At 47.5% G+C, this 20,987-nt stretch overlaps 1 protein-coding gene across 2 annotated transcripts in view; it reads right to left on the reverse strand.

The window, feature by feature from the left end:
- The window catches only part of PACS1 (phosphofurin acidic cluster sorting protein 1), a 502,137-nt gene that overhangs the window by 21,822 nt on the left and 459,328 nt on the right, over positions 1-20,987 (reverse strand). For both annotated transcript variants that reach the window (XM_063945169.1, XM_063945168.1), the window contains one exon: positions 14,799-14,995. In XM_063945169.1, coding sequence (XP_063801239.1) covers positions 14,799-14,995 — 197 coding nt within the window. The remainder of the gene's footprint in view (positions 1-14,798; positions 14,996-20,987) is intronic.

Below are 20,987 nucleotides of genomic sequence, written 5' to 3' on the forward strand. Positions count from 1 at the left end.
TGCTGCGGGGTTACAATGGGCTCCACAAGGATTAACATCGGGGATGTCCTAAAGCAGTTCCTTATGGGAGGGGACGCACTGTAGCAGGCACAAGAACCCGGCGTCCAAAGGAAGCATCCTGGGAGGCGGAAGTATCGAAGGCATAGAACCTAATGAACGTGTTCCCTGAGGACCACGTAGCCGCCTAGCACAATTGTTCAAGGGTCGCACCACAGTGGGCCGCCCAAGAAGGTCCAACGACCGAGTAGAATGGGCTTTGATGGTAGCAGGAACCGGACGACCAGCCTGTACATGAGCATGTGCAATCACCATTCTAATCCATCTGGCCTGAGTCTGCTTGTAAGCAGGTCAGCCACGTTTGTGAAAACCAAACAACACGAAAAGAGAATCAGATTTCCTAATGGAGGATGTTCTCTTCACATAGATACGGAGAGCCCATACTACATCCAAAGACCGCTCTTTGGTAGACAATTCAGGAGAATTAAAGGCCGGGACCACAATCTCCTGGTTAAGGTGGAAGGAAGACACCACCTTGGGTAAATAACCTGGCCGCGTTCTAAGAACCGCCTGGTCACAGTGAAAAATCAGATGGGGAGACTTACAGGATAAGGCACCCAAGTCCAAGACCCTTCTAGCTGAAGCAATAGCCAGCAAAAATAGCAGCTTAAGGGAAAGCCACTTAACGTCAGCAGAAGCAAGAGGTTCAAACGGAGACTCTTGCAAGGCCTCCAAAACCACCGACAGATCCCAAGGGGCCACAGGTGGCACATAAGGAGGCTGAATCCGCAACACGCTCTGAGTGAATGTATGGACATCAGGTAGGGCAGCAATCTTTCTCTGAAACCAAACCGACAAGGCAGAGATGTGAACCTTGAGGGAGGCCAGACGCAGGCCTAAGTCCAGGCCCTGTTGTAGAAGGGCCAAAAGTTTGGCCATACTAAACTTAAAAACGTCATGATTGTGAGACGCACACCAAGTAAAGTAAGCATTCCAAACCCTATGGTAGATCCGAGCAGAAGCCGGCTTACGGGCCTTCAACATAGTTTGAATGACCACCTCAGAAAAACCTTTGGCCCTGAGGACGGAAGCTTCAAGAGCCACGCCGTCAAAGCCAGACGGGCCAAATCCTGGTAAACACAAGGGCCCTGAATGAGGAGATCTGGACGTCGTGGAAGTAGAAGGGGACGATCCAACGAGAGGCCCTGTAGATCGGAGAACCAGTGCAGCCTGGGCCACGCTGGAGCGACCAGAAGTAGGTTTCCTTCTTCTTGTTTGAACTTCCTTATTACTCTGGGCAGGAGTGACACCGGAGGGAACACATACGGTAGCCGAACGTTCCATGGGATTGACAGAGCATCCACGAACGCTGCTTGAGGATCCCTTGTCCTTGCTCCGAAGACCGGAACCTTGTGATTGTGTCGAGACGCCATCAGGTCCACATCTGGAAGACCCCACTTGTCCACGAGAAGTTGAAACACTTCTGGATGTAGGCTCCATTCTCCGGCGTGTACGTCCTGACGACTGAGATAGTCCGCTTCCCAGTTCAGAATGCCCGGAATGAACACTGCTGATATGGCCGGCAGATGGCGTTCTGCCCACTGAAGAATCCTTGATACTTCCCTCATTGCCATGCGGCTTCAAGTGCCGCCTTGATGATTGATGTACGCCACCGTGGTGGCGTCGTCCGATTGTACTTGAACAGGTCTGTTCTGTATCAGATGCTGGGCAATTGTTAACGCATTGAACACTGCCTGCAGTTCCAGAATGTTTATCGGGAGTAGAGACTCCTCCTCGGTCCACCGACCCTGGAGAGAGTGTTGTTCCAACGGGATCCGGTCTGAAGATCGACAGTGTCTAGGTCGACAATGTTTAGGTCGACCACTATAGATCGACAGTCACTAGGTCGACATGGAAGGTCGACAGGGTTTCTAGGTCGACATGTGCTAGGTCGACAGGTCTAAAGGTCGACATGAGTTTTTCAAATTTTTTTTCTTTTTTTGAATTTTTTCATACTTAACGATCCACGTGGACTACGATTGTAACATTAAAGTGTGCCGAGCGAAGCGGTAGCGGAGCAAAGGCACCATGCCCGAAGCATGGCGAGCGAAGCGAGCCATGCGAGGGGACGCGGTGCACTAATTTGGGATCCCGGTAACTTTACGAAGAAAACGACACACAAAAAAAAATCCTCATGTCGACCTTTAGACCTGTCGACCTAGCACATGTCGACCTAGAAACCCTGTCGACCTTCCATCCATGTCGACCTAGTGACTGTCGACCTATAGTGGTCGACCTAAACATTGTCGACCTAGACACTGTCGATTTGAAGAACCACACCCGTTCCAACACGGCGCCCCAACCTCTCAGACTGGCATCCGTCGTCAGCAGGACCCAGTTGGATATCCAGAAGGGACGGCCCCTGCTCAATCGTTGGTCCTGAAGCCACCAGCTCAGTGACAGGCGGACCTCCGGAGACAAGGAGATCATGTGAGAGCTGATCCGGTGAGGCAGGCCGTCCCACTTTGACAAAATCAACTTCTGCAGAGGGCGAGAATGGAATTGAGCATACTCCACCATGTCAAAAGCCGACACCATGAGACCTAGCACTTGCATTGCCGAATGAATCGACACTTGCAGATTAGATAGGAAGCATCGGTTCTTGTCCTGAAATTTCAGGACTTTCTCCTGAGACAAGAACAACCGCTGGTTGTGAGTGTCCAATAACGCTCCCAGGTGTACCATGCTCCGATCAGGAACCAGGGATGATTTCTTCCAGTTGACAAGCCACCCGTGGGCTGTCATGACCTGGACAGTCAGATCTTGATGACACAGGAGAATTTCTGGGGAAGGATCAACAAATCGTCTAGGTACGGTAGTATCCTGACCCCTTGACGGTGAAGTGTAGCCGTCATGACCGCCATAACTTTGGTGAAAACTCGGGGAGCCGTTGTCAAACCAAAGGGTAACACCAGAAATTGGTGATGAAGGTTGCCCAACACGAACCTCAGGTACTGCTGATGAGACACTGCAATGGGAATATTAGGCATCCTGTATGTCCAGGGAGACCATATAGTCCCCAGGCTCCAAGGCCAGAACAATAGAGCGCAGAGTTTCCATACGAAACTTGGAGACCAGCACATACGTGTTCAAGGACTTCAGATTGAGAATGGGCCGCGAGGACCAGTTTGGCTCTGGGACTAAAAACAGCAGTGAATAGTATCCCTTGCCTCTCTGAGCCAGAGGCACCTGTACTACCACTCCTGTGGTCAGGAGGGAATGTACCACCGAACGCAGAGTGTTTGCTTTTGCCGGGTCCAGAGGAACATCTGTCAGGCAAAATTGATGAGGGGGACGATTCTTGAAGGGTACGGCGTAACCTCGAGTGACGACTTCTCTTACCCAGGTATCTGAAGTGGTCTTCAACCATTCCTGGGATAAACCTAGAAGTCGGCCCCCCACCCTGGGATCCCCCAGAGGGAGGCCCGCCCCGTCATGCGGCAGGCATGTCAGTTTTGGAAGCAGGCTGACGGGCAGCCCAGGCTCGCTTTGGTCTGGGCTTGGCAGGTCTGGAAGCACGAGCTTACTTTGGGTACGCCTGACCTTTTGCTTTACCTGGAGGACGAAAGGGCCGAGGGAAAGTACTTTTAGCCTTCTGTGCGGAAGGAGCTGTACTAGGTAGGCAAGCTGTTTTAGCAGTAGCCAGATCAGCCACAATCTTATTGAGGTCTTCTCCAAAGAGATGTGTCTCTTGAAAGGAAACACCTCCCGGGTTTTCTTGTAATCCATATCCACCAACCACGATCTCAACCAAAGGATACGTCTGGCCAAGACGGACGTAGTAGCAGCCTTGGCCGCGAGCACACCTGCATCGGAGGCAGCCTCCTTAAGGTACAGAGAAGCCGTGGTAATATATGAGAGACATTTGTTGAACATGCTCAGAAGCATTAGAAGGCAGCCCCGCCTCTAGCTCCTGAGCCCACGTATCAACAGCTTCAGCAGCCCATGTCGCTGCAATAGTTGGCCTATGCACAGCCCGTTAGGGTGTAAATCGCTTTCAAACAACCATCCATACGTCTACACATCGGTTCCTTCAGAGAAGTGACGGTAGTTACTGGCAGAGCAGAGGAAACTACCATGCGCGCTACATGAGAATCTAGAGGCGGAGTAGTTTCCCAATTTTTGCATAGCTCCGCGGAGAGAGGATAGTGAGCCAACAGCCTCTTATTTGGTGTGAATTTTGTCCCTGGATTTTCCCAGGATTCCTGACGTATGTCAGCCAGGTGTTGAGAATAAGGTAAAACTTGTTTAACCACCTTCTTACGTTTAAATCTATCTGGCTTTTTAGAGACAGCCTCAGGCTCAGGATCATCAGACACCTGAAGAATGGGGATGCGGTCAAGATGCCGCCGGCCGGAATCCCGGCGGTCGAAATACCGACGCCGGAATCCCGACCGCCACAATCCCGACATATTCTCCCTCTGTGGGTGTCCACGACACCCATAGAGGGAGAATATAATAGTGTGTCGAGCGTAGCGAGGCACCGTGCCCGCAAGGGGCTGCGTTCCGCTCGCCACCCCTGTCAGGATTGTGTGGTCGGGATTCCGGCGTCGGTATTTCAACCGCCGGGATTCCGGCCGGTGGCATTTAGTACTGATCCCGAAGAATGAGCCTAACTGCATCAATCAAATCCGGGACATTCACCAATGATTTTCCTTCCCCATCAGAAACATCTGAGTCAGTGTCTGTGGGATCAATATATGCACCATCCTCCTCAGAGGACGTTTCTGGGATAGCAGTGGATTGGGAGGAGGTAATGGCCCGTTTAGAAGACGTCTTAGTCTTAGGCGGGCGAGAGTGACACTTAGATTTAGTCAATGACCGGTTCAATTGCTGTAATTGAATGGAGGTTTAATCTGACCAGGGTGGATTAATAGCAGGGACCATAAACTGCTGCAATGCCACAGGTGGTCCCACAGGGAGCGCCAATTTAGTTACAAGCGTATTTAACAGCGTGGAAAAGGTAGCCCAAGGTGGGTCATGTGATGCCCCTGGTGCTACAAACCCACTGGGGGGTAAGGAACCCCCTGAACCTGAACTCTCAGCTGCCATATTTTCCTCCAACACGTCTGCGGCATCACCACCACGCAATGTGGGAGAAGCCCCAGCTCGTTGCCACGTGTAGCTGACATAATAATGTGCACAATATTGGGCAACCTGGTACAAGTCTTAGCAGCAATATACCTAGCAAGAACTCCCAGTGAAATGTGACTGTCAGCACAAACCGGGAGTGCAAGAGATATATAGGGTGACTATAAATCACAAGGAAAAATACACAGCAAGTATATCTTGTGAAACAAATCCTATATTATACAGAAAACCTGAAACAGTTAGCCCCCACAGGTTATGGAATATAGGAATAGCACGCTGAGTGAAATACCCAATAAGGCAGCCACGCAGCAGCTACATGCACACACACATATATAGTCACAAGCGTACCATGCAGAAATTATGCACCATAAAACTGCACTGGACTAGCAATACAAAGTAATACTCAGTATGGCTATATGTGTCAACAATAGATATAACAAAGCACAGTAGATACTGGATGTACTGTATATCACAGGGCGTTTGTACCACACAACCCTGAATGTATGCACTCTTTCTTAACTAACACTGTCCCAGTGACAAGTAGAATACTTAAGTGTCCTGTAAAATGCACAGCGCTGGCGATCAGGCGGCTTTACAGAGGAGGATTTGCCCCAGAAGTCCCAGGAACAGCTCAGCTCAGTTTGTGATGGCTGTTGACAGGGAGTGAGGGAGAGAAATGCAGCTCCAGGGCGGGAACATTTTCAGAAATGGCACCCTGGGGCTGGGGGACGGGCTACAGGTTAGGCCTTCTCCCCCTGCTGGCATCCCCACCGGGCGCTGCGGGCTCTGAAAATGGGGCTTTAAGAGAATAAAAACTCCCATACCTGTGCCCAAAGTCCCTGGTGGCTAGTAGAGCGGCTGCCCAATAACAGTGTCCACGCCAGCGTGTGCGCGGCCCGCCTCCCACGGCCGCGCCGAATCGCGGTAAAGTGTGGCCAAAGAGACCCCTTTAACTCCCCTGTACCTGCGGCCACGCGATCCTGGAGGTCAGCGGCGTGTGTGTGACTGACTGTAGAAAGACACCGGAGCCTCCGTTGTAGATACCCGGCAACCAGGGCGCGGGAGTATACAGCGCCGCTGGGGGTGATGAAGCTGCAGCAAAAAAAGTCTATGTGACTTTCACACTGCAGCCCTTGAAGTCTGTAAAAGCATATCTTCTTTTCTTTTTCTTCAAATAAAGCCATCTATGGGCTACAAAAGGCAGCCCTCCTGTTGTATGCCTGCTTACTGCATGGCACCAACTTACAAGCTGAGCTCCTGTGCACGGAGGTGGGGTTATAGAGGAGACGGCGCTGTGCATCTTGGGAACAGTCAAAGCTTTGAGCCTGTTGGTGCCTCGGATCAAGATCCTACTCTACACCTCGATGTTAATCCTTGTGTAGCCCAGTGTACCCAGCAGTAGAAATCACATCCGTTCAATCTATTGCAGGAAGGTAATCTCTCCAATGCAAAGAATATATCTCATTAAGATATTTCCTCTGGGTATAAAGTGGAATTCTATCTTGAATACTTGGTTGATGATGTTGCAAACACGCTGTGGCAGGTATTGTGGCCGGCATCCATTTCTCTACATACTTTGAAATCCTGTACCCCAATAGGACTCTGCAGAGGATGGTTAGAAAAGATCCACTGTGCAGCATAGTGCACCAACTTATGTTCCTCATTCATCAAATAATGTAAAGGATGTTTAAATGTTGTACCACCAATATGCTGAATAGAAAGCTTATTGGTCAATGGCTTTGTGCTTCTCTGACGTGTTTGCAACTTCTAATGTTATACTATCCTATAGCAACTTATGGGAATTACCACCGTTGACTGTCTGAATCATAGAGTCCATTTTTACTGAAATAGAAAGTCATCAAAAACGGAAAGGTTATTAAATGAGTCTTTGACTTTGGGACAGATACCTATGTGTGAAGCTGTGGGTCTCTTCTGGGGACTACTGCTAGAGGCATAGTTTTGGATGAGAAGGTACCTGCATATAGTACAGCTTCAGAAAGAACACCAATCCATTTCTGAGTTAAATAAATGTATTTAATTAATTAAATATTGCCTTTGTAGACTTTCTTGCATATCTTTATAAAGGTTCTTTGCCCTTGTGACTGAAGCCATAGGCAAACTGGACTTAAGCAATGTTCCCAAGGAACATGAAGTTTCTTCAACAGCTTTGCATCTTCCTATCCATATCATACAGTGGGCCTCCATCTTCTAATGGAACAGTTGCCCTTATAGACAGACTAGAGCTGCATCAATTTTAGGCACTGCACCCAACTAAAGCGTCTTCATCCTGAAAGATCTACAAATGGTTAAGTCTCTTTGTTAAACAGATCTTTAAAAATCCATTGTAGTAAGAACACTATGCTTTTTTTTATTTATCTTGGAGAGCAGCCTTGGCAAGAGTATCATATTGCACCATGGTGACAAATGTAATAACAAACTTATTGATGTTACCATCCAGGAAATTAACCATTTACTTTTTTCAAGGCACTGAACCGAGGGATACAATAAACACAAAAAGTCCCTACATAATCATTGGCTGAAGGTTTATCAAATGCTGTCCAAACATGATGTTGAGTTTTGCTGGTTATCTTCCCTTCAGCTGACTCCAAAATAACACTGAGAAAAATAGAGTTGCTAACTAAACTTAAGTAAAATTTTCCAAGAAAACACCCAAAACAGGTCTTAACTAAAGAGGGTGCTCTTTGTCCTTTGTAATGATGGTTCACGACGTATGTTGCAGAAATCCTTTGTGATACTGTAGTTTACAGCAGAGCAGTTTCCAGCATTCCACAGCTTACCAATGACCTCCTTGTGCATTCAGTAAAACTGAAGAGGACGACCAAATCTGCAGCCCCACATTTGTTACTTTTGAGCAGCAACTATTGTCACTCAGTGATTCCGCCCTGAACTTGCTTTGTTATTTTTTTCCTGTTTCTACTCAGCTAAGAAGTTATGGCTGCCATGAAGTTAAAAACGATGGCACCACATTTTGTGTCTGCAGTCACCTTATGAGCCACCATGGTCATGATCAGAGAAATTGTGATCCCAGACAAGCAAGTTATGGTGGCAAACCTTTTGGTAGTGGACTTTTTCTATTTCCATGCTTGGGATAGGATAAAAACTTTTGTAGCCTGCATGAAACTTGAAACTTCTCAGATATGATCCAGAGTTCACAAAGTAAATTGAGATGACAGAAATTACATCAACTTTATAATTTCCCCCTTAATCAGCATACCAGCTCCTTGCTTTACTGAATGCAAGAAATTGTACTGCCCTGTAGAGAGACACAGAAAAGAACAGCTGCAGGTCTAAATGTCTTTTTCTCTAGATCTGGCCTTTCTGTGAAGGAAAAGTGTTGGCAGTCAAGGGATAAATTACTATTCACCCGAAAAGCTAATTACAATTCACTCCAAAGGCTAAGTATGGTCATGATTACCTCCCTGGGCATGGTCCCTTAACCTGTGTTTATTGTGGGATTGCAACTTTCACATGACCTACCTCCTGTTATACAAGAGGCTCTGCACAATATCCCTTTGTGCAGGTCTGATTCTAGTTATTGACTGTGATTCACCAGTGTGAGAGAGGATTCACTAATCATCAGTGTTGGTTTTCTTTACTTCTGACAGACATACTGCATCCTCTCAAGTAAATAGTTTATAAAAGCTGTCTTCAGTAGTTTCACCCATTTCCGTGGCCCACCAAAGACTTCCTGTCAGGCAGGATCAAGCTTTTACTGGATCCGTTTTTTTAGGGCACATTCACACATCACATACTCCTGTAAGCACTAAACTGCATTTACCATTAAAAGTGATCTAGACTTGAATGAAGTTGAGAGGAGCAAGCTTTCCACAACTGAGAATCAAAAGATGACTGCTCACTTACCTTGCCTTTGAACTATATCTATGTAGTAGTTTCATAAGTGAATACTGTACTGTCAAATTTGGAATGCAGTGGTAAAACATCATGCTATAATTTATCATGATAAAGCAATATAGGGGCATAAATAAGATTTTACTTACCGATAAATCTATTTCTCATAGTCCGTAGTGGATGCTGGGGACTCCGTCAGGACCATGGGGAATAGCGGCTCCGCAGGAGACAGGGCACAAAAGCAAGCTTTTAGGATCACATGGTGTGTACTGGCTCCTCCCCCTATGACCCTCCTCCAAGCCTCAGTTAGGTACTGTGCCCGGACGAGCGTACACAATAAGGAAGGATCTTGAATCCCGGGTAAGACTCATACCAGCCACACCAATCACACCGTACAACTTGTGATTTGAACCCAGTTAACAGTATGATAACAATGAAGTAGCCTCTAAAAAAGATGGCTCACAACAATAATAACCCGATTTTTTTTTGTAACAATAACTATGTACAAGTAATGCAGACAATCCGCACTTGGGATGGGCGCCCAGCATCCACTACGGACTATGAGAAATAGATTTATCGGTAAGTAAAATCTTATTTTCTCTAACGTCCTAGTGGATGCTGGGGACTCCGTCAGGACCATGGGGATTATACCAAAGCTCCCAAACGGGCGGGAGAGTGCGGATGACTCTGCAGCACCGAATGAGAGAACTCCAGGTCCTCCTCAGCCAGGGTATCAAATTTGTAGAATTTAGCAAACGTGTTTGCCCCTGACCAAGTAGCTGCTCGGCAAAGTTGTAAAGCCGAGACCCCTCGGGCAGCCGCCCAAGATGAGCCCACCTTCCTTGTGGAATGGGCATTTACAGATTTTGGCTGTGGCAGGCCTGCCACAGAATGTGCAAGCTGAATTGTACTACAAATCCAACGAGCAATAGTCTGCTTAGAAGCAGGAGCACCCAGCTTTTTGGGTGCCTACAATATAAACAGCAAGTCAGACTTTCTGACTCCAGCCGTCCTGGAATTATATATATATATATATATTTTCAGGGCCCTGACAACGTCTAGCAACTTGGAGTCCTCCAAGTCCCTAGTAGCCGCAGGCACCACAATAGGTTGTTTCAGGTGAAACGCTGACACCACCTTAGGAAGAAACTGGGGACGAGTCCGCAGTTCTGCCCTGTCCGAATGGAAAATCAAATATGGGCTTTTGTAAGACAAAGCCGCCAATTTTGACAATCGCCTGGCCGAGGCCAGGGCCAACAGCATGGTCACTTTCCATGTGAGATATTTCAAATCCACAGATTTGAGTGGTTCAAACCAATATGATTTGAGGAATCCCAACACTACGTTGAGATCCCACGGTGCCACTGGAGGCACACAAGGGCTGTATATGCAATACTCCCTTGACAAACGTCTGGACTTCAGGAACTGAAGCCAATTCTTTCTGGAAGAAAATCTATAGGGCCGAAACTTGAACCTTAATGGACCCCAATTTGAGGCTCATAGACACTCCTGTTTGCAGGAAGTGCAGAAATCGACCTAGTTGAAATTTTTTCGTGGGGTCTTCCTGGCCTCACCCACGCAACATATTTTTACCACATGTGGTGATAACGTTGTGCGGTCACCTCCTTCCTGGCTTTGACCAGGGTAGGTATGACCTCTTCCGGAATGCCTTTTCCCTTAGGATCCGGCGTTCAAACCGCCATACCGTCAAACGCAGTCGCGGTAAGTCTTGGAACAGACAAGGTCCCTGCTGGAGCAGGTCCTTTCTTAAAGGCCGATGCCACGGTTCCTCTTGGAACAGACATGGTACTTGCTGAAAGCAAATCCCTTCTTAGCTCCCGAGGCCATTAGTCCTCTGTGAGCATCTCTTGAAGTTCCGGTTACCAAGTCCCTCTTGGCCAATCCGGAGCCACGAGTATAGTTCTTACTCCTCTATGTCTTATAATTCTCAATACCTTGGTTATGAGAAGCAGAGGAGGGAACACATACACCGACTGTTACACCCACGGTGTTACCAGGACGTCCACAGCTATCGCCTGAAGGTCTCGTGACCTGGCGCAATACCTGTCCCATTTTTTGTTCGGGCGGGACGCCATCATGTCCACCTTTGGTCTTTCCCAACGGTTCACAATCATGCGGAAAACTTCCCGATGAAGTTCCCACTCTCCCGGGTGGAGGTCGTGCCTGCTGAGGAAGTCTGCTTCCCAGTCGTCCACTCCCGGAATGAACACTGCTGACAGTGCTATCACATGATTTTCCGCCTAGCGAAAAATCCTTGCAGTTTTGCCACTGCCCTCCTGCTTCTTATGCCGCCCTTTCTGTTTACGTGGGCGACTGCCGTGATGTTATCCCACTGGATCAATACCGGCTGACCTTGAAGCAGAGGTCTTGCTAAGCTTAGAGCATTATAAATTTGCTCTTAGCTCCAGTATATTTGTGTGGAGAGAATTCTCTAGACTTGATCACACTCCTTGTGTGACTGCTCCCCAGCCTCTCAGGCTGGCCTCCGTGGTCACGAGCATCCAATCCTGAATGCCGAATCTGCGGCCCTCTAGAAGATGAGCACTCTGTAATCACCACAGGAGAGACACCCTTGTCCTTGGATATAGGGTTATCCGCTGATGCATCTGAAGATGCGATCCGGACCATTTGTCCAGCAGATCCCACTGAAGAGTTCTTGCGTGAAATCTGCCGAATGGAAGCGCTTCGTAATAAGCCACCATTTTTACCAGGACTCTTGTGCAATGATGCACTGACACTTTTCCTGGTTTTAGGAGGATCCCGATTAGCTCGGATAACTCCCTGGCTTTCTCCTCTGGGAGAAACACCTTTTCCTGGACTGTGTCCAGAATCATCCCTAGGACCAGCAGACGTGTCGTCGGAACAACTGCGGTTTTGGAATATTTAGAATCCACCCGTGCTGTCGTAGAACTACTTGAGATAGTGCTACTCCGACCTCCAACTGTTCTCTGGACCTTGTTCTTATCAGGAGGTCGTCCATTTTCTTTGAAGACGAATCCTCCTTTCGGTCATTACCTTGGTAAGGACCCGGGGTGCCTTGGACAATCCAACGGCATCGTCTTGAAACTGATAGTGACAGTTCTGTACCACGAACCTGAGGTACCCTTGGTGAGAAAAGGCAAATTTTGGGACATGGAGGTAAGCATCCCTGATGTCCCGGGACACCATATAGTCCCCTTGTTCTTTGCTATCACTGCTCTGAGTGACTCCATCTGGATTTGAACCCTTGTAAGTGTTCAAATTTTTCAGATTTAGAATAGGTCTCACCTAGCCTTCAGTACCACCATATAGTGTGGAGTAATACCCCTTTCCTTGTTGTCGGAGGGGTAATTTTATTATCACCTGCTGGGAATACAGCTTGTGAATTGTTTTCAATACTGCCTCCCTGTCGGAGGGAGACATTGGTACAGCAGACTACAGGAACCTGCGAGGGGGGAAACCTCTCGACATTCCAATCTGTACCCCTTGGATACTACTTGTAGGATCCAGGGGTCCTGTACGGTCCCAGCGTCATGCTGAGAACTTGGTAGAAGCGGTGGAGGGCTTCTGTTCCTGGGAATGGGCTGCCTGCTGCAGTCTTCTTCCCTTTCCTCTATCCCTGGGCAGATATGACTCTTATAGGGACGAAAGGACTGAGGCTGAAAAGACGGTGTCTTTTTCTGCAGAGATGTGACTTAGGGTAAAAAACGGTGGATTTTCCAGCAGTTGCCCTGGCCACCAGGTCCCATGGACCGACCCCAAATAACTCCTCCCCTTTATACGGCAATACATCTTTGTGCCGTTTGGAATCTGCATCACCTGACCACTGTCGTGTCCATAAACATCTTCTTGCAGATATGGACATCGCATTTACTCTTGATGCCAGAGTGCAAATATCCCTCTGCGCATCTCGCATATATAGAAATGCATCCTTTAAATGCTCTATAGTCAATAAAATACTGTCCCTGTCAAAGGTATCAATATTTTTAGTCAGGGAATCCGACCAAGCCACCTCAGCTCTGCACATCCAGGCTGAGGCGATCGCTGGTCGCAGTATAACACCAGCATGTGTGTGTATACTTTTTAGGATATTTTTCAGCCTCCTATCAGCTGGCTCCTTAAGTACGGCCCTATCCGTAGATGGTACCGCTACTTGTTCTGATAAGCGTGTGAGCGCCTTATCCACCCTGAGGGGTGTTTCCCACCGCGCCTTAACTTCTGGCGGGAAAGGGTATACCGCCAATAATTTTCTATCGGGGGAAACCCACGCATCATCACACACTTCATTTAATTTATCTGATTCAGGAAAAACTACAGGTAGTTTTTTCACCTCACACATAATACCCTTTTTTGTGGTACTTGGAGTATCAGAAATATGTAACACCTCCTTCATTGCCCTTAACGTGTGGCCCTAAAAGAAAATACGTTTGTTTCTTCACCGTCGACACTGAAATCAGTGTCCGTGTCTGGGTCTGTGTCGACCGACTGAGGTAAATGGGCATTTTACAGCCCCTGACGGTGTTTGAGACGCCTGGACAGATACTAATTTGTTCGCCGGCCCTCTCATGTCGTCAACCGGCTTGCAGCGTGTTGACATTGTCACGTAATTTCCATAAATAAGCCATCCATTCCGGTGTCGACTTCCTAGAGAGTGACATCACCATTACAGGCAATTTGCTCCGCCTCCTCACCAATATTTTCCTCATACATGTCGACACACACGTACCGACATACAGCACACACATAGGGAATGCTCTGATAGAGGACAGGACCCACTAGCCCTTTGGGGAGACAGAGGGAGAGTTTGCCAGCACACACCAAAACGCTATAATTATCCAGGGACAACCTTTATATAAGTGTTCCTCCCTTATAGCATTTTAATATATATACATATCGCCAAATCAGTGCCCCCCCTCTCTGTTTTAACCCTGTTTCTGTAGTGCAGTGCAGGGGAGAGCATGGGAGCCTTCCCACCAGCCTTTCTGTGAGGGAAAATGGCGCTGTGTGCTGAGGAGAATAGGCCCCGCCCCCTTTTCGGCGGGCTTCTTCTCCGGAGTTTTAGATATCTGGCAGGGGTTAAATACATCCATATAGCCTCAAGGGCTATATGTGATGTATTTTTCGCCATACAGGTATTATACATTGCTGCCCAGGGCGCCCCCCTCCAGCGCCCTGCACCCTCCGTGACCGCTGTGTGAAGTGTGCTGACAACAATGGCGCACAGCTGCAGTGCTGTGCGCTACCTGATGAAGACTGAGAGTCTTCTGCCGCCTGGTTCCGGACCTCTTCATCTTCAGCGTCTGCAAGGGGGGTCGGCGGCGCGGCTCCGGGACGAACCCCAGGGCGAGCCCTGTGTTCCGACTCCCTCTGGAGCTATGTCCAGTAGCCTAAGAATCCAATCCATCCTGCACGCAGGTGAGTTGAAAATCTCTCCCCTAAGTCCCTCGATGCAGTGAGCCTGTTGCCAGCAGGACTCACTGAAAATAAAGAACCTAAAAACTTTTTCTAAGTAACTCTTTAAGAGAGCCACCTAGATTGCACCCTTCTCGGCCGGGCACAAAAACCTAACTGAGGCTTGGAGGAGGGTCATAGGGGGAGGAGCCAGTACACACCATGTGATCCTAAAAGCTTGCTTTTGTGCCCTGTCTCCTGCGGAGCCGCTATTCCCCATGGTCCTGACGGAGTCCCCAGCATCCACTAGGACGTTAGAGAAATAATGTATATGTTGCAGTGTGATACAGCAGTTAGCAATACTTTTCAATAAACTACATGTAAATCACCTTTCTTATTTCGTGGCTCTGTGGTTACTACACTCAAGCTCATGCTGCCAAGTGGGGTATCTGGTCCTGGTAGGCGTGACACAACAACAGAACGGAAAATGCTACGGAGAGTATTCTTCCCTCCACCTTCTCTCTCTTTTCTTCGGTCACAGCTTAGCCAGTAATCAACCTGCAATCCCAGAGCATCTGGAGTGGGCCTATGGTATGAAAGGAAGCATGTGTCAGACTCTAGTTTAATTCAATTTACATGCCTTAAATGGAAGAATTGATTTCTATGCTATGCCCTAGTCAGAAAGGGAAATATCTATATACACACTGTGCATATGGCCGGTCTGCGAGGGATGTGCAATAAGTTTCCGGATAGATAAAATGTATTTTATTCAAGTATTCACCAGAGGAGTCTAAAAGTTGCATGCACTAAACCACTTGAGGAAACAGCTGGACCAGTCCAAAGTAGGTTTGACTTCTACATGAAGGTCTCCACTGCAGCTACTGGTGACTCAAAACGTATTCCACGTATCTTGCGCTTGATTTATGGGAGCACAAAGAAGTCGTAGGGGGGCCAGGTCTGGTCTGTACTGCAGATGACCAAACTCCTGGATGCATTTATGGGCCAAATAATCCACCATTTTCCTGGACTTGTGGGCAGGTAGATTGTCGTGATGGAGAGGGGTACCACTAGCGCAAGTTCTTGGATGACACCTGGAAATGGCTTCCAGCACTTGCGGCAGGCACTGGTTGGCGTACCAGTCCCGAGTGACGGTGCACTGTTGCACGGCAGCTACATTACTGCTTGGCCATGCTGCGCCCATTTTGGAGCTTCTGTGGCTGTGCACCTTTAACTGGGGTCCACTGGGCTGACTGTTGTTTGGAAATTGTAGATCCGGGATTCATCAGCACTGATTATACCCCAGACAGAGTTTGAGCAACCGGCATCGAACCTGGACAGCATGTTGTGGCACAAAGTCACCCGAGCCTTATTCTGCTCTCGAGTAAGTTGCTGGGGCACCCAGCTTACAAAAACCTTGCCCAGGCCAAGCTTTTCATTGAGTATCAAGCGGATGGATTCCAATGAGATGCCTTTGTCCTTTTCTAACTGAGCCACGGTAACCCTGGCATTCACCCTTAACTAAGGCCTGCACACCAGCAATGTTGTCCTCGGTGATGGCGGAACAGGTCAGTCGCAACGCTCCTTGTCTTCCAGGGACCATCTCTCGTGCCAAAATTCTGATAGCCACTCAAAAACAGTGGTTCAGGATGGTGCTTCCTCCCTAAAAGCAGCTCACAGTTGGTCAAAACTCTCCTACTGTCACATGCCACTCATGGTGACGTAGTCATAGAAGATCATGATTCTCCAGTGGCCTCTGTTGAGCTCCATAACAAGTTTGTGAAGGAAGTGAACATGCTGCTTATATATACAGTTCTGTGCCTTGAAATTTAACAAGAAATTTAGTGAGACAGTACAGTTCACAACCAGATAGTCAAATTTGTCTACTCTAACTATGCACTGCACATCCAGAAACTTATTGCACACCCCTTGTAAAATGTATGCATAGTGTATGGTGCACATGGCCCCCTGAGTATAGGAAGGCAAACAGCAGACAGCCAGCACCAAACAATATACCTACGATGAAGGTACAATGTTAGAGAAAAGCTGAGTTTTATTAATTTCATGAAAAGTAAACAGAACATTGATTTTAATACCTACCGGTAAATCCTTTTCTCTTAGTCCGTAGGGGATGCTGGGAACTCCAAAAGGACCATGGGGTATAGACGGGATCCGCAGGAGACATGGGCACTTTAAGACTTTGCCCCTCCTCCAGACTCCAGTTATAGAACTGTGCCCAGGGAGATGGACATTTCGAGGAAAGAATTTATTGTTCAAACACGGTGAGCGTTATACCAGCTCACACCTCAAACATGTCGTAGAACGTGGCATTCAATAGAACACCAGCCGAACACCAGGCATGAAAAAATATACAGCAATATGCTGACCGAAAATGTAACACAACCTGTGTGTAAACACAACCAATAATAGTATACGCATGCCATGGCATGAATAACGTCAGCAACAGACTGACTGAAACGAAACACAACATGAGTGTAACCATAACCAATAACTGCAGAAACAGTACGCACTGGGACGGGCGCCCAGCATCCTCTACGGACTAAGAGAAAAGGATTTACCGGTAGGTATTAAAATCCTATTTTCTCATACATCCTAGAGGATGCTGGGGACTCCAAAAGGACCATGGGGTCTATACCAAAGCTCTAGAACGGGCAGGAGAGTGCGGACGACTCTGCAGCACCGATTGCCCAAACAAGAGGTCCTCATCAGCCAGGGTATCAAACTTGTAGAATATTTGTAAACTTGTTCGAACCCGACCAAGTGGCTGCTCTTGCAAGGCTATAAAACGAGACCCCTCGGGCAGCCGCCCAGGATGAGCCCACCTTCCTGGTAGAATGAGCCTTCACCGATTTCGGTAACGGCAATTCAGCCGTAAAAACGAGCAAGCTTAATCGTATTACAGATCCAGCGTGCAATGGTCTGCTTGGAAGCAGGAACCCCAATCTTGTTGGGAGTATATAGGATAAACAGAGCCTCCGTTTTCCTGATCTGAGCCAATCTGGCAACACAAAATTTTCAAAATTCAGACCACATCGAGATACTTCGATGTCGCCCAGGCGTCAGGAGCCACCGGCACCACAATAGGTTGGTTCAAGATAAACCGAGGAAACCACATCTGGCAGAAACTGGTGCCGAGTTCTCAATTCCGCTCTATCTTCATGGAAGATTAAACAGGGCTCTTGTGAGACCCAGCCGCCAACTCAGACACCCGCCTTGCGGATGCCAAGGTCAACCACATGACCACTTTCCAAAGAAATTGCAGGAACTGCAACACCACGTAAAGATCCCATGGTGCCATAGAGGCACAGAGGAAGGATGGCTGTGTAAGACTCCTTTAACGAAAGTTTGAAACTCTGGAAAGGAGGCCAATTGTTTTTGGAAGAAAACCGATAAGGCTGAAATCTGAACCTTAATCGAGCCCAACCTAAGATCGCATCCACACAATCTTGCAACAAAAGAATGGAGAAAACGATCCAGCTGGAATTCTTCCGTAGGAACCTTCTTGGATTCACATCAAGACACCTAATTTCCTCCAAATATGGTGGTAATGTTTTGATGTTACGTCTTTCCAACCTGAAGAAGAGTAGGGATGACTCCACTGGGAATACCCTTTCGGACTGGGATCCGACGTTCCATCTCCAAGTCGTCAATGGAAACCGCGGTAAGTCGTGGAACACACACAGCCCCTGCGATAACAGATCCTCTCGCAGAGGAAGAAGTCAGGGATCCCCTATGAGTAAATGCTGAAGATCCGGACACCAGCCCTCCTCGACTAGTCGGGAACAATGAGTATCACCTGAACCTTTGTTCCTCTTATAATCTTTAACACTATTGGAAAAAGTGGAAGTGGAGGGAACACATAGACCAACCGAAACACCCACGGTGTCACTAGGGCGTCCACCGCTATCGCTTGAGGGACCCTCGACCTGGAACAATATTTCTGAAGTTTCTTGTCGAGGCGAGACACCATCTTGTCCTGGACGGAGAATGTGTCCACCGAGGAAGTCTGCTTCCTGGTTGGCCACTCTTGGAACGAACCTTGCTGATAGAGCACGTAACTGTTTTCGTCGCCCACCGGGAAATCTTTCTAGCTTTTGCCATTTCATCTCCGGCTATTGTCTGTGGATAACCGTTATAACGGCCCTTAACTGTAGACCGTTAATGAGGCGACAAGTATCCTAACTTGACCCTTGTCCTCAGTGAGAATTGCGTCGCTACCCCAGGAGCGAGATACTGGTCTTGAAACCATGATTATCCCAGGTGGGAACCGGACCACTTGTCCAACAGGTCCCGTTAAACACTCAGGTCTGCAACCTGCTCACTGAATGACCTCATAGGCCGCAACCATCTTTTTCAGCAATTGAATGTAGTGACGGATTGACACCGTTGCAGGTCTCCTCAGTACTGCATTTAATAATATTGCCCAAACCGATCACCGTGTCGTTGGGACCAACAGGAATTCTGGCAAGTCCTGTTATTGAAGAACTGTCAAGGAGAAAAAAACATTTTGCACCATTTGGCTTCTTGATCTCTCCGTAATTCGGAGAGCGATCCAGTACAGAATAAATATGACTTCTTATCATCGAAGGAAACCTAGTATACTGCCATCGCCCTAGTGAAATGGCAACAACAATCCTCAGGGAAGCCTAATGCGGAAGACACCGTAACTAGACCTCCTTCATCCTCCTTCAGAGTGGAGAACCCTGCCATGAGAGAACTCCTCATGGAGTTTAAGCAGGAATATTGTGATTTGTCCGGCCTCGGGAGCATGAAAAAGCTTGAATAACAGCTTCTTCTCTTTTATTATTTTTTTTTATTTTTTTTAAACCGGAACAGCAGGACCATGACCTGATCCTGACACCACTTCACATACTACCTCCCTGTCATGAGGAGGATCGGTAAGGTCGTTTTGAAAAAATCGGTGAGGGGAACGCCTGGAAACTCCCGTATGTCCCCTTAGGGATTCTATCCTTAACTCACTGGTCCATGTCCTTCCGAGGACTGACTGCAGAGTTTTAGACGTGGTCCCACCGGTGTGGGCCCCCGCAAGATAGACCCAACGTCCTGCGGTGGACGTGGCAGAAAACAACGGATGATTTCTGCTCCTGTGAACCTGAAAAGGCAACTGATATCTTACCTTTTTTACCTTCCTTTACCTGCAAGGAAAAGGGGAATCTTTATCTATTCGGTCGAAATGACTGCATCCTACAACAATGCGTCACTAACCGTTGTGAGGGAACACAGGGGAAGAAGGTAGACTTACTCATGGCACTTGCCGAGAGTATATTAACAAGGCCATCACCAAACCAGGCTTCACCTTCATGGGGAAGAGACTCCACTTCTTTCCGGAGTCAGCATTTGCATCCCTTTGGTGAATCCACAACGTCCTCCTAGCCGAGACCGCCATGGAAGAGGCCCGCGCACCCAAGAGTCCCATCCCTTGTAGTCGCACGGCAGTATGCTGCAAAGTTCTAGATATGACCCAACTTAAGGAGTATCACATCCCTCCCCAGGGTAATTATATCGGATGAGAAAAGTAACCGACCATTCCTGTATACAAGCACTCTCCTCTGCGCATGCAATGCAAGTATAATCAAAGCATATAATTAAAACATCACTTAGCTTCCTGTAAACGATCCTTTGTGACAGGGCCCCGTGCAGAACAGGGGTTGACTCTCACTTTATTCTATCCACGGCGGGAAAAGAATAAACACTCGGACTCCTCGTGATGATTTGAAACCATCATGTCCCGGCTGACCTAGAGTTATTCAACTGAGCGACCAGCACATGAGAAGGAAAAGTTTACTTCAGCATTCATTATACATTTTTTGTATAAATATACACATTTAAATACACATATACACCCATATATCTATATATACATATCCCATATATATATATATATATATATATATATATATATATCTTAGTCAGGAACAGCAGGGTCCCTAGTGACATTAATACGTTCTTAATGTGTATAAACATTTACTGAATGCCGATGTTGTGGATCTAAACAGGAAACATTATGGCCGACATAAGACATAGTATTTGTGTCGACAACAGGGAGTAGTAACTGGGCAAAATAACATTCTTGCGACCCCGAGGGGTCTGAGGGAAATATATATATATTATTAATATTACGCCCCCACCAATAGCACTACGTCTGTGCTCAAGCCACAGATCAATGCAACCGTACCATATACATATATATATATACACATGTATAGCTTTTTGAAATGCATCACATTAGCATGTCAATTTTTTTACCCAGTCAGATTAGTTGGTGTTGACAGAGTCACTCCACACACACCTGTGTTTCCCATATAGTGTTTTCTTATTGGAAAAACATACCATTATTGACAAGCTGACACTTAATTTCATGAATCAAGTGCCATCAGGAGTCGGTGGTGCCGACAGAGGGATTCCCATAGCCGTTTGTGACAGAGCACACAGACATGTCGACACACGTGTACTAAACACCCACCGACATTACACGGACTATAAGGAGTAGATCCCATTATCTGAGAGGGAAAACACAGAGAACGTTTACCAGCTCATTT

Source organism: Pseudophryne corroboree, chromosome 11 (genome assembly GCF_028390025.1).
Source record: "Pseudophryne corroboree isolate aPseCor3 chromosome 11, aPseCor3.hap2, whole genome shotgun sequence".
Lineage (NCBI taxonomy): Eukaryota > Metazoa > Chordata > Amphibia > Anura > Myobatrachidae > Pseudophryne > Pseudophryne corroboree.